This window comes from Trachemys scripta, chromosome 3 (genome assembly GCF_013100865.1).
Source record: "Trachemys scripta elegans isolate TJP31775 chromosome 3, CAS_Tse_1.0, whole genome shotgun sequence".
NCBI lineage: Eukaryota > Metazoa > Chordata > Testudines > Emydidae > Trachemys > Trachemys scripta.
In genome coordinates this window covers 54,700,741-54,714,283 of record NC_048300.1, presented here as the reverse complement: position 1 = coordinate 54,714,283, position 13,543 = coordinate 54,700,741, and the positions used below count along the sequence as shown (strand labels likewise).

At 44.3% G+C, this 13,543-nt stretch overlaps 1 protein-coding gene across 1 annotated transcript in view; it reads left to right on the top strand.

Annotated features, from left to right (window-relative positions):
* Positions 1–12,972, top strand: part of BABAM2 (BRISC and BRCA1 A complex member 2) — a 324,027-nt gene extending 311,055 nt beyond the window's left edge. Inside the window, exon 12 of the mRNA XM_034764779.1 lies at positions 11,279–12,972. Within this exon, the coding sequence (XP_034620670.1) occupies positions 11,279–11,342 (64 nt within the window). The 3' untranslated portion in view covers positions 11,343–12,972. The remainder of the gene's footprint in view (positions 1–11,278) is intronic.
* Positions 12,973–13,543: the final 571 nt, after the last annotated feature.

The window sequence follows — 13,543 nt, the reverse complement described above, 5'->3', positions numbered from 1 at the left end:
AACACTCCTGCACAAGCGAAGTTTGAAGTGCCTGTCTTTCTCCAACTTGGCTTTTTGAGTGAATTGGGAAGATGACTGACAAACATCATGTCCCTGTCCCAGATGTGGGAAGCATAATAAATGCTGGTTGGGAAGGCACTTTGTGACTTTTTCTCTCACAGTTTGAATCCTGATTGTTCTGGGTTCAGGATCTGACATTTTGGGAACATCAAGGTGGGGAAGAGAAACGGAAACCTTTTACCAGTTCTCAACACTCTTACACACCAACCAGTAACAAGAAAACTATTAAACAATTATCTATAAGAGCAAAAGGAACAACAAGAAAAAGAGAGCGAGAAATCAGAAAGTGCATCACAATGGCAGGATTCTTTCAGCATAAGTTCCTGGGAAGCCTTGCGTAATGGGAAATTACTACAGCTAAACAATTTCAAATCTAGTTTGTGGAGAGGATTTTCATTGTTGGAATCTAAAGGTCAAACAATAGCATTGCAAGTCAGTAGAAACCACCTCATAATGGCACAGTACAATGTCAGTGCAGATTTGCTACCATTTAAACAATAAAATCCAACACTGCAACTGCATTAAAATAACGTTAAACTTAGGGTGAAATTTCACAAAAACAAGTGAATTGTGAGTCAAGTATGTTTTCAGCACCTGGCTTCCAAGCCTCTTGGATTTAGACATATATTAATATATGTAGCCTTCTTGAGACCTTGCACCACTGTCAGGGTTTTAAAGGACTGGAAGAACATGTAAACATTGAGTGGTCTGATTCTTCCTTTTCTCAGATATTTACTATGTGCAATAGCGAAACTTTCTTTTTAGTGGATAGTAAGGTCAAGGAAAGATAAGTGCTTTACTCTCAGTGGTGTCCTTGAGCATAGCACTTGCAATTCAGTGTACGCTATTATCAACACGTATTGGTTAAATACAGAGAATGTGTGTTGTTTTCTGAAGTGCTAAAGAAAAATTGCCATAGAAACCCAATGACTTACACCTTGAACTTGGAAAATGACCATTTGAAGAAACAAAAACAAAAGATTCTTGCAGCAAGACACTTATCAAAGAGCTGGACATCTGCCTGTGCAATGATACACACCCATTCTGAGCAGCAAAGATAGCAAGCCCCTTATACTCAGGGCATGTCTACACTGGCAGTTACAGCGCCAGCAGTTACATCGCCACTCAGAGAACACTGAAGGGAAACTGTTCTTGTGTGTTCACACACTGTCAGCTGCCTGCGCAATAGCGTGTTCGCACTTGCAGCGGTATTCGGAGCAGTGCGCTCTGGGCAGCTATCCCTCATTGCATTTCTTTCTCTTTTGCCACTAAGAGTTGTGGGAAGAAAGAAAGGTCGCATCCTGGGTCCTGTCCCAATACCCCGTGATGCATTGCTTCGCATCCCAGCAATCCCTGTGCTTCCGTCCGCATTTAGCGCTATCTTTCAATATTTTGTGTACTGCGCACCCTGCCTCTTCGGGCTGCAGGAATGGATCCCAAGCTGTTGACCAGTATGCTTCTCGCTCTCACTAACATGTCACGAGTAGCAGTAGAGCTCGACATTGATCTCACCACGCATAGTAGCCACGACACAAGATTGCTTGTGGCATTCACGGAGGTGCTGACCACAGTGGAACGCTTCTTTTGGGCTTGGGAAATAAGCACTGAGTGGTGGGATCACATTATGATGCATGTCTGGGATGACAAGCAGTGACTGAAGATCTTTAGGATGAGGAAAGCCACATTCATGGGACTCTGTGATGAGATTGCCCCAGCCCTGCGAAGACATGAGAATGAGAGCGGCCCTGCCATCGGAAAACCGTGTGGCGATTGCACTGTGGAAGCTGGCTACTCCAGACTGCTACCGATTAGTCACTAACCAGTTCAGAGTGGGAAAGTCGACCATTGGACTCGTGTTGATGGAAGTGTGCAGGGCCGTTAATCTCATCATGCTCCGAAAGACCGTGAGCTTCCCTAACTGTGGAGGGACAATAGATGACACGCATATTCCAATTCTGGCACCAGACCACCTAACCACCGAGTACATTAATCGGAAGGGGTATTTCTCTATGGTTCTCCAGGCACTTGTGGATCACCGTGGGCATATCACGGACATTAAAGCAGGCTGGTCTGGAAAGGTGCATGACGCACGCATCTTTCGGAACACTGGCCTGTTCAGGAAGCTGCAAGCAGGGACTTTCTTCCCAGAAGAGAAGATCACCATAGGGGAAGTTGAAATGCCCATTGTGATCTTAGGAGACCCTGCCTGTCCCTTAATGCCGTGGCTTATGAAGCCATACACGGGGCAACTTGACAGCAGCAAAGAGCAGTTCAACAACAGGCTGAGCAAGTGCAGAATGACTGTTGAGTGTTCTTTTGGCCATTTAAAGGCCCGCTGACGCTGCCTCTATGGGAAGCTGGACCTGGCCGATGACAATATTCCTATGCTTATAGCAGTGTGCCTCACACTCAATCATATTTGTGAAGAGAAGGGTGAAAGGTTCATTCAGGGCTGAATCGCAGAGGCACAGCACCTGGAGGCTGAGTTTGAACAGCCAGAGACCAGTGCTATTAGGGGGGCACAGCGCAGGGCCATAGGGATCAGGGATGCCTTGAGGCAGCAATTTGAAGCTGAAAGCCACTAATATTTGTTGCTATGCTCAGGAGAGCAGTGCTTGTAATGCTAGGAGGTGATTGTGATTGGTGCAGACGATGCAATATGAAGATTTAACATAATTGTCTGTTGCTTTGTAGGGCTCTGTTTGCTTTCAGTTAATAGAATAAAGATTTCTTTCTTACCAACACAATTTTTTTATTAAAAAACAACAACCAGAGGAGAGAGTCAAACAAAAAAAACCCATCAGTAGTGAGGGGGATGGGGGAAGGGAAGGTCCCAGGAGGAGGTGGAGTCCCGGGATGGCTAAAGATTTGTGTATGCCCAGGGATCATATCCAGCCTTCTCCTTTGGAGTACAAGGCAGCGGCTACTGTACTTCAGCAGGGCCAAACTGCAGAGTGATGGGTGTTGAGTGCAGTGGGTACTGGGAGTCCGCAGTGCTGGACTGAGACGGGGCAGGAGTGCAATGCAGCAGGTACAGACTGGGGTCAGGAGGTTGATAAGAGTGCGTTGGCGGTGCCTGGGGGAAGCATGGGAAAGAGTATTGCGACAGCGGCTGCAGGGGAGGGCAGGTGCGGAGCTGCTCGGTTTGCAGTGCTAGTATCGCCTGGAGCATGGCTGCTTGGCACTCCATAACATTTAAGAGTCTCTCCGTGGCTTCATTCTGGCATAACGCATTCTCCTTTCGGTCCCTCTTCTTGCTGTCCTGCCGCTCCTTCAATTCCTGTTTCTCGGCAGCGGAGTGCATCATAACTTCATGCAGAAAGTCCTCTTTAGTTCCTCTTGGCTGCTTTCTAATTCTGCACAGCCATTCAGCCGCTGATAACAAAGAGGGAGGTTGGGCTCCTAAGGTCATCTCTGTGAAGTTTAAACGCAACATTTTACAGAAGCAGTATTGTTTGCAATACATAGAACACTGATTCAGTGATTTAAAACACAACCAGTACTCACACACCTTTCTCTAACTGGCTGACCCCAGGCAAGCACACATGAAGCACAAGCCCCCCAAAATGGTGAGTAGCCACTGGGGAAACCAGTGTTCCCGGACCCTACTGTACACTGGGCATGTGGCTCTTGGGGAGAGCCAGCACTGTAGGGAGGGTCTGATAATCATTCCTGTCCCCACACTTTCCACAGGAGGTGATCATTATGAAAGATATCTCACCGCTGAAGGTGAGCAGGAAATCAAGGGACGGTCTTCTCCAAGACTGCGGCTTCCACCCTGGCCCCTATGCGGCTTGCCTGTGTGCAGCAATGGTCCTCCACCCCTATGACAGCAGAGTGGTGCGGGAAAGTTACCGTTAATGGGGCAAGATACAAAGCAGCTCTGCCAAAGAACCTGCGGCAGCAGATTGCCCAGTAAGTCCATGAGAGTTTCCTGGAGATCTCTGAGGCAGATTCCTGTGAAGTGAGGGAGTCAATCAACATCCTGTTCCGCTGCTCAGACTAGGCATGTGGTGAGAGACAAGCCTGCTTTCTGCAACCCTCCTGCCCCCAACAACTTGCTTCAGCGATTCCCCAAATCATATCCACTTACCAGGGGCCTCCTCTCCTGTTTGCGCTTCACCAACATCTAACAGCTGTGACTGGCTAGCCTCCTCCAGGGTAGAAAAGAGCTCCTAACTGCATGCATCTCTGACCTCCGAGTCATCCTCTGCCTCTGAGTCCCCCTCCACATCCTCATCCAAGATTTCTCCTCCTGGCTCGGTCCACTCTTGACTGGCACGCGAGCCAACGAAGAATCCGCAGGGGACTTTGCAGTGGAGGTGGGGTCACCACCAAGTATCGCATCCAGCTCTTTGTAGAACTGGCAGCTCATGGGCACAGCACCGGGGCGGCGGTTTGTCTCCCACACCTTGTGGTAGGCGTTCCGCGGCTCCTTCACTTTGACCCTGCACTGTAGTGTGTCCCAGTCATGGCCCCTTTCTGTCGTGGATTGTGAAATCTGTCCGTAGGTATCATAATTCCTATGGCTGGAGCGCAGCTGGGATTGGACAGCGTTCTCTCCCCAAATGCTGATGAGGTCCAGCAGCTCGGCATTGCTCCAAGCTGGGGATTGCCTGGTGTGTGGAGCAGGCATGGCCATCTAGAAAGATGTGTTGAGACCATTGCACGCATCACCGAGCAAACAGAAAGGGGACTTTCAAAATTCCAAAGAATTTACAGGGTGGGGAATGACGGTTGGTCATCTGAGGGCAGCCCAGTAGAGTTCAAACTGATGTCCAGATTGGCAAGAACAGGCATTGTGGGACACCTCCAGGAGACCAATCACAGCGCTGTAATCAATCACGGTGTCTATACTGACACCGCAGCATTGTAGCCCCGGCGCAGAAAGCTGGACGCCTCTCATCGGGGGGTTCTTTACAGCGCTGCAACTGCATGGTTTCTGATCACTAAGTGGCTTGGCAGTGTGTACACCTCGGGAGTTACAACGCAGAAAGCTGCTTTACTGCACAGAAACTTGCCAGTGTAGACAGGGCCTCATTGTCAGCTAAGACGTAAACAGTTGTGAGGGGGTTGCAAAGGCATCGTGTTCAGCACCTGGGTGAGAGGCTTTTGCACACAGGAGTTTTGCTGCACTCCAGGGAGTGTTGCAGCCAGTTCTCCTTAGCTTGCTGTCATATCATTGTGATATAGGGCCATTTGAGGGGAAGGAAGTAAAGCAGAGAAATGAAGGGACCTCGGCATTTCCCAAAAGGAAAAAAAAGGTCAACCAAAAATTGACAACATCTCTCCAGTTCCAAAGTGGTACAAGGCAGAGATGCCACAAACCAAGCAGCATCAGAGCAGGCTTCCCAATCCTCATTGTGTCTCAACAGGTACCTGGAAGACTGCATTATTTTTAACACCCTCTTGTCCGGAATCGAAAGACTTGCATGGTGGAGATGGGCTTTTAAAACACTTTTGAGATGTTTAGTTGTATCAGAGGGTAAAGTATTGTAAAAATAAAAATGTGGTTTCTAATTGCTAAGACATATTTTTCCCAGTGTTCTGTGGCGTAGCACTATTCGAGTTCTAAATTGCTGAGAGCATTAAGTCATACAGTATGAATGGAGTTAAATGAATGGATATTGTGAGAAATTAATCATTGCTTGAAGTTTTTGGTTACATATGCGGCGGGGTGTACAAGATGCAAGTATGTATATGGTTGTATATCATTTTTAAACTCAGATCTAAATAATAGAAACTTTATTCAGTATGATGAAAGCCACTTTCCATCTCTTCTGCAGAAGAATGTAGACTAGCACAGCCTCTTTGTTTCTCTTTAGAATTACTTGGCCTTGTTTCTCTTGGAGTTATTCTTTTCCATAATCATCCTCAGCCTGATGTAGGGCAATGTCCTCTTCAGCTCTAGTCTTTTTCTCTTGTCACAAAAGGCTGGGGGAATCTCACCACACTGCACCAGTGCCAGCAGACAAATTCATGAAATGGCTTTGTTTTCTTAGCCAGTAACAACTCCACGATTCTGGTCCCTCCAATTAATAATCTCCAGAAATGAGCAAAAATCAAAATTTCCATCTCAGATGAAATTTTAATATTTTAATATTTGTTTTGGCCCAAATTGGGATGAAAACCTGATATATTGAAAGTATTCATGGGACAAAAAGTGCTACAAAGGTTTTGTTTTGAGCCAGTTCAATATTAAACTGCATCTGCTGGTGGTGCTGTACCAGTTCATGGAGGTGTAGTTTGGGTGCCTCGTGCAGTTATTCTTTCCTAAGGGCAAGGGCCCCTGGCTGGATTACATCTTCCGTGATGCATCACAGTCATGTGACTCCCATAATGCACTGTGTAGCTCAGAGGGGAGACTACAGTGGATTGTGGGAGCCTGGCCCATAATAGAGAATGGGACCATAAAACACCTGGACTACAACTCCCATAAGGCACTTTGGCACTTCAGGCAGATAAAGTTTACTGTCAAACTGACTTGAAACAAAACAGTTTTCAGTGCAGCAAACCAAAATGTTTCATTTCAGGACAAATTGAGCTGAAACAAAATATTTTGTTTTCATTTGCCATTGGGAAAAATCAAAAAATTTCAGCAAAATTAAAAATTTCAATGTTCAAACACTTCAAAAAAATATTTTGATAGAAAATTCCCAACCAGCTCTAATAATCTGAGTCATTTGACTTCTTTCTATCCTCCTCTCCCCATATGGAGGCTCTAGACCAGGGGTGGGCAAACCATGGCCTGTGGGCCGCTTTAAGTTGGCCCGTGAGTTCTCACTGGGGAGCAGGGTCTGGGGCTTGCCCCGCACCACGCAGCTCAGCCCCACTCCGGGCAGGGCACCGGGTCGGGGGCCACACCACGCGGCTCGGCCCCACTGCAATGCTCCAGCCAGGGCGCATAGTCGGGGTCGCACCAAGCGATTCCCAGAAGCCATGGTATGGCCCCACTCTAGCTGGGGCGCAGGGTCGGAGCCCGCTCCACACTGCTCCCAGAAGCCGTGGCATGGCTTCGCTCTGGCTTCTAAGGGATCTAATGGGAGCTGCAGGGATGGTGCCTGCAGGGATGATGCCAGGCATGGGGGCAGCGTGCAGAGCCGCCTGGCCGCGCCTCCATGTAGGAGCCGGAGAAGGGACATGCCACTGCTTCTGGGAGCCGCTTGAGATAAGCGCCGCTCGGAGCTTGCACTCCTGAGCCTCTCCCCATGCCCCAACCCCCTACCCCAGCCCTGATCCTCCTCCCACTCTCCAAACCCCTCGATCCCAGCCCGGAGCACCCTCCCGCACCCCAAACCTCTCATCCCCAGCTCCACCCCAGAGCCTGCACCCCCAGCTGGAACCTGCACTCCTTCTCGCACCCCTGCCCCAGTCTTGATCCCCCTCCCACCCTCTGAACCCCTCAGTTCCAGCCCAGAGCACCCTCCTACACCCCAGAGCCCTCAGCCCCAACCCCAATTTTGTGAGCATTCATGGTCCGCCATACAATTTCTATTCCCTGATGTGGCCCTCAGGCCAAAAAGTTTGCCCACCCCTGCTCTAGACAATTCCTGTCACTTCTCGGACATTTCTAAAGTTTGGCATTTCCTCTCTGTCCCCACCAGTAAAACACGGATTTACACAATGACACACTCTTACCTGAATTGCCCCTTTTTCATTTCCCTTTCTCTCATCCCCAGTCTGTCCAACATGCTGCAGCTAAAATAATTGTCTGAACATGTAACCTGGCTGCAGTTCTTTGTATGTCCCCTGTTTCTTTCTGCAGCCATCCAGTAAGTGTGTTGAATAATCATTATTTTAAGTCTTCCATAATGTCTTGCATCTTGCACCAAGATGGGAAAACTCATCCTGGGTAATTGTCTTTGATATTACCTGCACCTCATCCTGGGCAAGACAACAAATGACAAAGTAGAAACCTAAACATGTGGCTTAAGAATTGCAAAGGAAGAATAGGTATTTAATTTTATGAAGTATGACATTCATTTCTGGAAAAACAACAAGGAGTCCGATGGCACCTTAAAGACTAACAGATTTATTTGGGCATAAGCTTTCGTGGGTAAAAAACCCACTTCTTCAGATGCATGGAATGAAAATTACAGATGCAGGCATTATATAATGACACATGAAGAGAAGGGAGTTACCTCACAAGTGGAGAACCAGTGTTGACAGGGTCAATTCAATCAGGGTGGATGTAGTCCACTCCCAATAATAGATGAGGAGGTGTCAATTCCAGGAGAGGAAAAGCTGCTTCTGTAATGAGCCAGCCACTCCCAGTCCCTATTCAAGCCCAGATTAATGGTGTTGAATTTGCAAATGAATTTTAGTTCTGCTGTTTCTCTTTGAAGTCTGTTTCTGAAGTTTTTTTGTTCAATGATAGTGACTTTTAAATCTGTAATAGAATGACCAGGGAGATTGAAGTGTTCACCTACTGGCTTTAGAATGTTACCATTCCTGATGTCTGATTTGTGTCTATTTATTCTCTTACGTATTCATTTTTGGGTACATGGAACCCTTAGAAGAGCAATTAATTTAATCTGAACTAATTTATTCTCTTACGTATTCATTTTTGGGTACATGGAACCCTTAGAAGAGCAATTAATTTAATCTGAACTAACAATAGAGTAATGTGCTTGCTGAAATAGTACTATAGAATCACACTGTAAGGAGGAATTTAAATTAGTATTGCAGCAGCACAGACAAGCACACAAGAGTGAAAAGAAAGGATATTGTAGATGTAGATGAAGATAGCATGGAGTGGTTTGAGCATTGGCCTGCTAAACCCAGGGTTGTGAGTTCAATCCTTGAGGGGGCCACTTAGGGATCTGGGGATTGGTCTTGCTTTGAGCAGGGCTTGGACTAGATAATCTCCTGGGGTCCCTTCCAACCCAAATATTCTATTCTAAGATTTAATTTGGGAATCATGCCACAGCAGAAAGCTGACTGAAAGGTGATACAGTATTTGTGGTGTTAATATAACAGGGAAGAGAAATATAGATGGATGTTTCAGAAATGGAACTAAATATAGAAATACTCTCTCACACATCCAACTTAACAAAAATGAACTTTCTTGCCATTTAGGAAAATATATGTGGCTTTTTGAGAGACTATTGAAACTAGAAGTCAAGAGGAAAGAGCAGGTATAAGAGGAGAGTCTCCAGAGGGGAAGAAAGCAAGCAATTTAAAATAAGCATGTAGAGGAAATATAATTAAACATTAAGACAAATAACGCAAGGAGAAATAGAGGATAACAGAGATACTATGGTTGACAAAATATAAGGGAAATTCCCATATGTGGCAGAATGTTGCAGAGCTAGTCATGATATACTCCAGTAGGCCACATTTTCAAATGTTTACTACAAAAATCTAAGTGCAAACCACATATCTTCTTGTACAAATCAGATGATAACACACACACTTAGCTGGTATAGCCATACTGATGTGAAGTCACTTTAGTGAGCACAGTTTCAGAGTCCATCTCTTCCAAATTTTGGTCCACAAAATCAGGAGCTTTTGTGTATTCAGTAAAGGATACATACTGGTTTACTATTTCGTGTGTGCGCTCGCTCGCTCTCTCTCTCTGTTTCCATTATCATTCGTAGGCTCAAGGTGCGATCTCAGATTCCCTAAGGCATCCTGCAGTATTCTTATCTTGCACTATTCATCTGGCCTTTGGCCAGTATTCTCATACAGCCTTACAAATTTTATGCAAGTTGATTGTCATTGTCTTCTAATGAGCTTAGCAGGCATATTGCCACAAAGAGGAGAGGAGCTTTCCCTTTTTTGATCTTACGGTATTTTCAGTCTCAGTCATGATCAGGAGTAATTATTCAGTAGCAGCAAGAAATTCTATCCAGTTTATGAAATTAGATCTCTTGATTGATTGTGGAGATTCAGCATATCCATTTGTCTGATGCAATATCTGGAATTCTCGGCATGCATTATTACCATAGCAGTAGATATAAGTAATGCAGTGAACATAATTTACAAGTATCCTCATTTCAGAAATTACAAAGAAATACTCTGTGAGAAAATATAAATATGGATTGTAAAGCAGATTTAAAACAAAAGCTAGAAAAATGAAGAGTTCACAATATAGAGAGTAGTAGGTGAAAGTCACAAGTGGCAGATAAAAGATCTTGAGGAGCCTATAATTGCAGAAGTGGACACATTTTGCTGTTAGTACAGAGTCCCAATGGTACAATATAAACCAACTTGCAGTGATCAGGATGGATTCATTCTGTGGGTTGATAAAGTGACTCAGTAAGCTCATCATAGAGAAGACAGTGATACTAAGGTCCAGAATACATAAAGTACACCCCCATTTACAAAATGATTTGTCTTTATTCCAAACTTTCCCTCAGAAAGGTTTTTTTTTTTTTTTTAAACCAATTAGCAAGCAAGGAATTACTGCTCATCCATTTAATTTATTCACCACAGAGAATTAACTAATGCTTTTATAAACTGCTCTACTACTGTCAACACTGACCCTGTATTTCATAAATGTTCCTGGAAGAAGGCAGATCAAGGGCTTATCCATTGCCAGTATTCTCACTTTCCCAGCTGATTGTGCAATTCCACTGAGTGATTGTGGTGCTATATTTGAAGCTTTTTCAAAAGCTGAGTAAATCCAGTTATCCCAGAAGTGTGGTGAGCATCAAGTATATAACAGATGCCAAGTTTGTAATGCTGTAGCAAATAGTTTAACCTTTCCTTTCACACTGTTTCTCACTCAGAGAGCCCAACACTGTTTATCTCTGTACCTGATATACTGTTGTACCTAGACTAAAGGAATTAGAATACAAATTAAGGGAAGAAAAGAGAACAATTGCCAATGATTCACGAAAGCTATCCACAAAATATTTTTCCCTGCAAAACATAGTTTTGGAATGTATAAAATGTTGAATACGCATCAGACAAAGTTATGCTGACACTACAAGACGACATTGGTACTGATCACATTAGCAGTGCTGCATATGATTGTGGTCAGTTCATCAAAGGAAGTAACACTACTGAAATTAAAAAGATTGAAGCACAAGAATCACCAAAAATACACTGTAGAATTTTGAGAATCAGGCCTCTTATTTATGTGACTAAATATGGACATAGGCAGCTAACTTCAGGCTCCCATTTTTTAAAAATCTTGGCTGTAGGTACCACGCACACATGATTGTTCTGAGTTTGTTCTTTGCTAACCACAAACTTTCTTTTTCCCCACTAGGGCTTATTTCAAAACGTTTGTCCCTCAGTTCCAAGAGGCAGCTTTTGCCAATGGAAAGCTGTAGGAAACACCAGGTCTGGAGAAGATGCTAGACAGATTCTTACATCCACGTGCATGTCAGCCCCAAGAGGACTTCCTGGAAGTGGGTTGGAATCTCTTATTTTTTGATACTTTTTGCCTCTGGAATAGCTTTGATCACCACAGACTTCATTAAGTCTATAAAACAAGGACCTCGGCTGGCTAATTCTAAACTGAATATTTGATACTCCTTCTCCAATCCTCTCCTACCACTATCATTTCCTTTTATAGTCACTGGATTAAATTAAAACCTTAGTGTTTAGATGTGATACCATTTCCCTGTGACAACAATGTTTAATGCGATGCCTTGTTTCAGAAATGCTTGTCTTTCAGGTGTTGTTAAGAAGTGATTGTTTTCATACCAGTATTCTGTTGTTCTGAACCTTTGTATATTTTCAGCATATCCTAATAATAGATAAAGTTGCCATACTTACTAGAAATGCCTAATGGACTATATAATGCCATATTCTGCCTCTGACATTTGCCTATATTTATGGTTCTTATTGACACATGTATGAGTCGCAATATTTAACTGCTCAGTGCCTTTCAGGTGCATCTGATGTTGACATGGCAGTATTTTTTTAATATCTCAGTTGAAAACTCATCATGAGTTGAATTCAGTGTCTTTATAATCTAGTTTATTTCAGGTATTACAACTTATGGTGACTTTCTAATTGATGTCAGTTGCTGTTACTGAGAAAGGTCTATCGTCTTAGTATCAACTGTTCAAGTAACCAGTTGTGTAAATTGAGGAGACAAAATAGAGCTCCTGCATAGTCCCACAACTCTATCAAGTAACGTAAATACCACTAATGAAACAGGCCTTTAACAAGGAATTACTGGAGTCTTTGAAGGCAACAAATACAATAATTTAGGGAAGCACATTTATTTAACCTAAAATTTATTTAACCTAAAATGCAGTTTTAGTAAGCACATATATTTAAAGAATTGATGAGAAGACATAATGGGATGCATCAGTTTTTCTAATGCTGTAATGGTAAATGAAGAATCCCAGCCACTCATCTTCCCCTTCTTGTGATATGTTATAGCAGGCCATATATAGCTGACTCTTAGTGGTGTCACTTCCCAAATTAAATTGTAGATAGACCAGGGTACTTTCCAACATGGAATAAAGTTTGTGTGTTGTTATAAATGGAATACAGAAAAAGTACCGTCTGCTAAGTGTTAGGGATCTGGACTGATGAGCTGTTCTGAAGACATAATAGTGAAAAGTAATATATCAGTATTTCTGCTAATGTTATGAAATATGTATACAATTTTTAATTGATTGGCAGTATTGCCCCAATCTCCTTGTAACTTTGGATTTTTAGAGAAAAGTATTGTCTACTAGAAGAACTGTGTGTCCAAGGAACAAGTGTGATCCTTATAAATTAAATTTTCTTAATTAATACATTATATTAGTCTAGTTTCCCTGAGAAACTACCAACCTTCTAGCAAATTCTATTTTTTTAAAATAATCATATACTATCGAAAATCAAAGTCAGTTAGGAGTTGAAGACCAAGTTGAAGTCAAATCATAGGCCTTATTTAGGGTTACCATATTTAAACATTAAAAAAAGAGGACACTCTATGGGGCCCCGGCCCCACCCCTTCCCCAAAGTCCCCGCCCCCTCCCCTGAGCGCCCCGCATTCCCCCTCCTCCCTCCCAGCCACGCAAAACAGCTGCCCAAGCACTACCGGCTTCACAGTTTGCCAGGTAGCCCCCAGACCTCCAGACCCTGTGCCCCCGGCCGGGCACTGCCCCTCCCAGGCTCCGGCTGCGCTGGGGAAGCCGGTAACACTCAGGCAGCTCAGCTCTTCAGCTACACAAAGCTGAGGTGTCTTGGGGGAGCAGCAGCAACTGCTGCCGCCGCCGCGGGGGAATCCACCTGCAGCTCGCAGTCTGCTGGAGCCGCTCTAAGGTAAGCAGGGGACTGGGACAGGGATGCCGGCAAAACAAAGCTGCGAGGATTTTCCCAGACATGTTCGGCTTTTTGGCAATTCCCCCAGGTCGGGGATTTGAGGACCAAAAAGCCGGACATGTCCGAGAAAATCCGGACGTATGGTAACCCTACCTTATTCCAAGTCTAAAGAAAAAGTGAGGGGACAGATTTGTCCCCTTATCCAGTCCTTTGTAACTGTTGCTGAGTCATAAAGGGGCTGTAAACAGCCTTCAAAGGGCTGAGG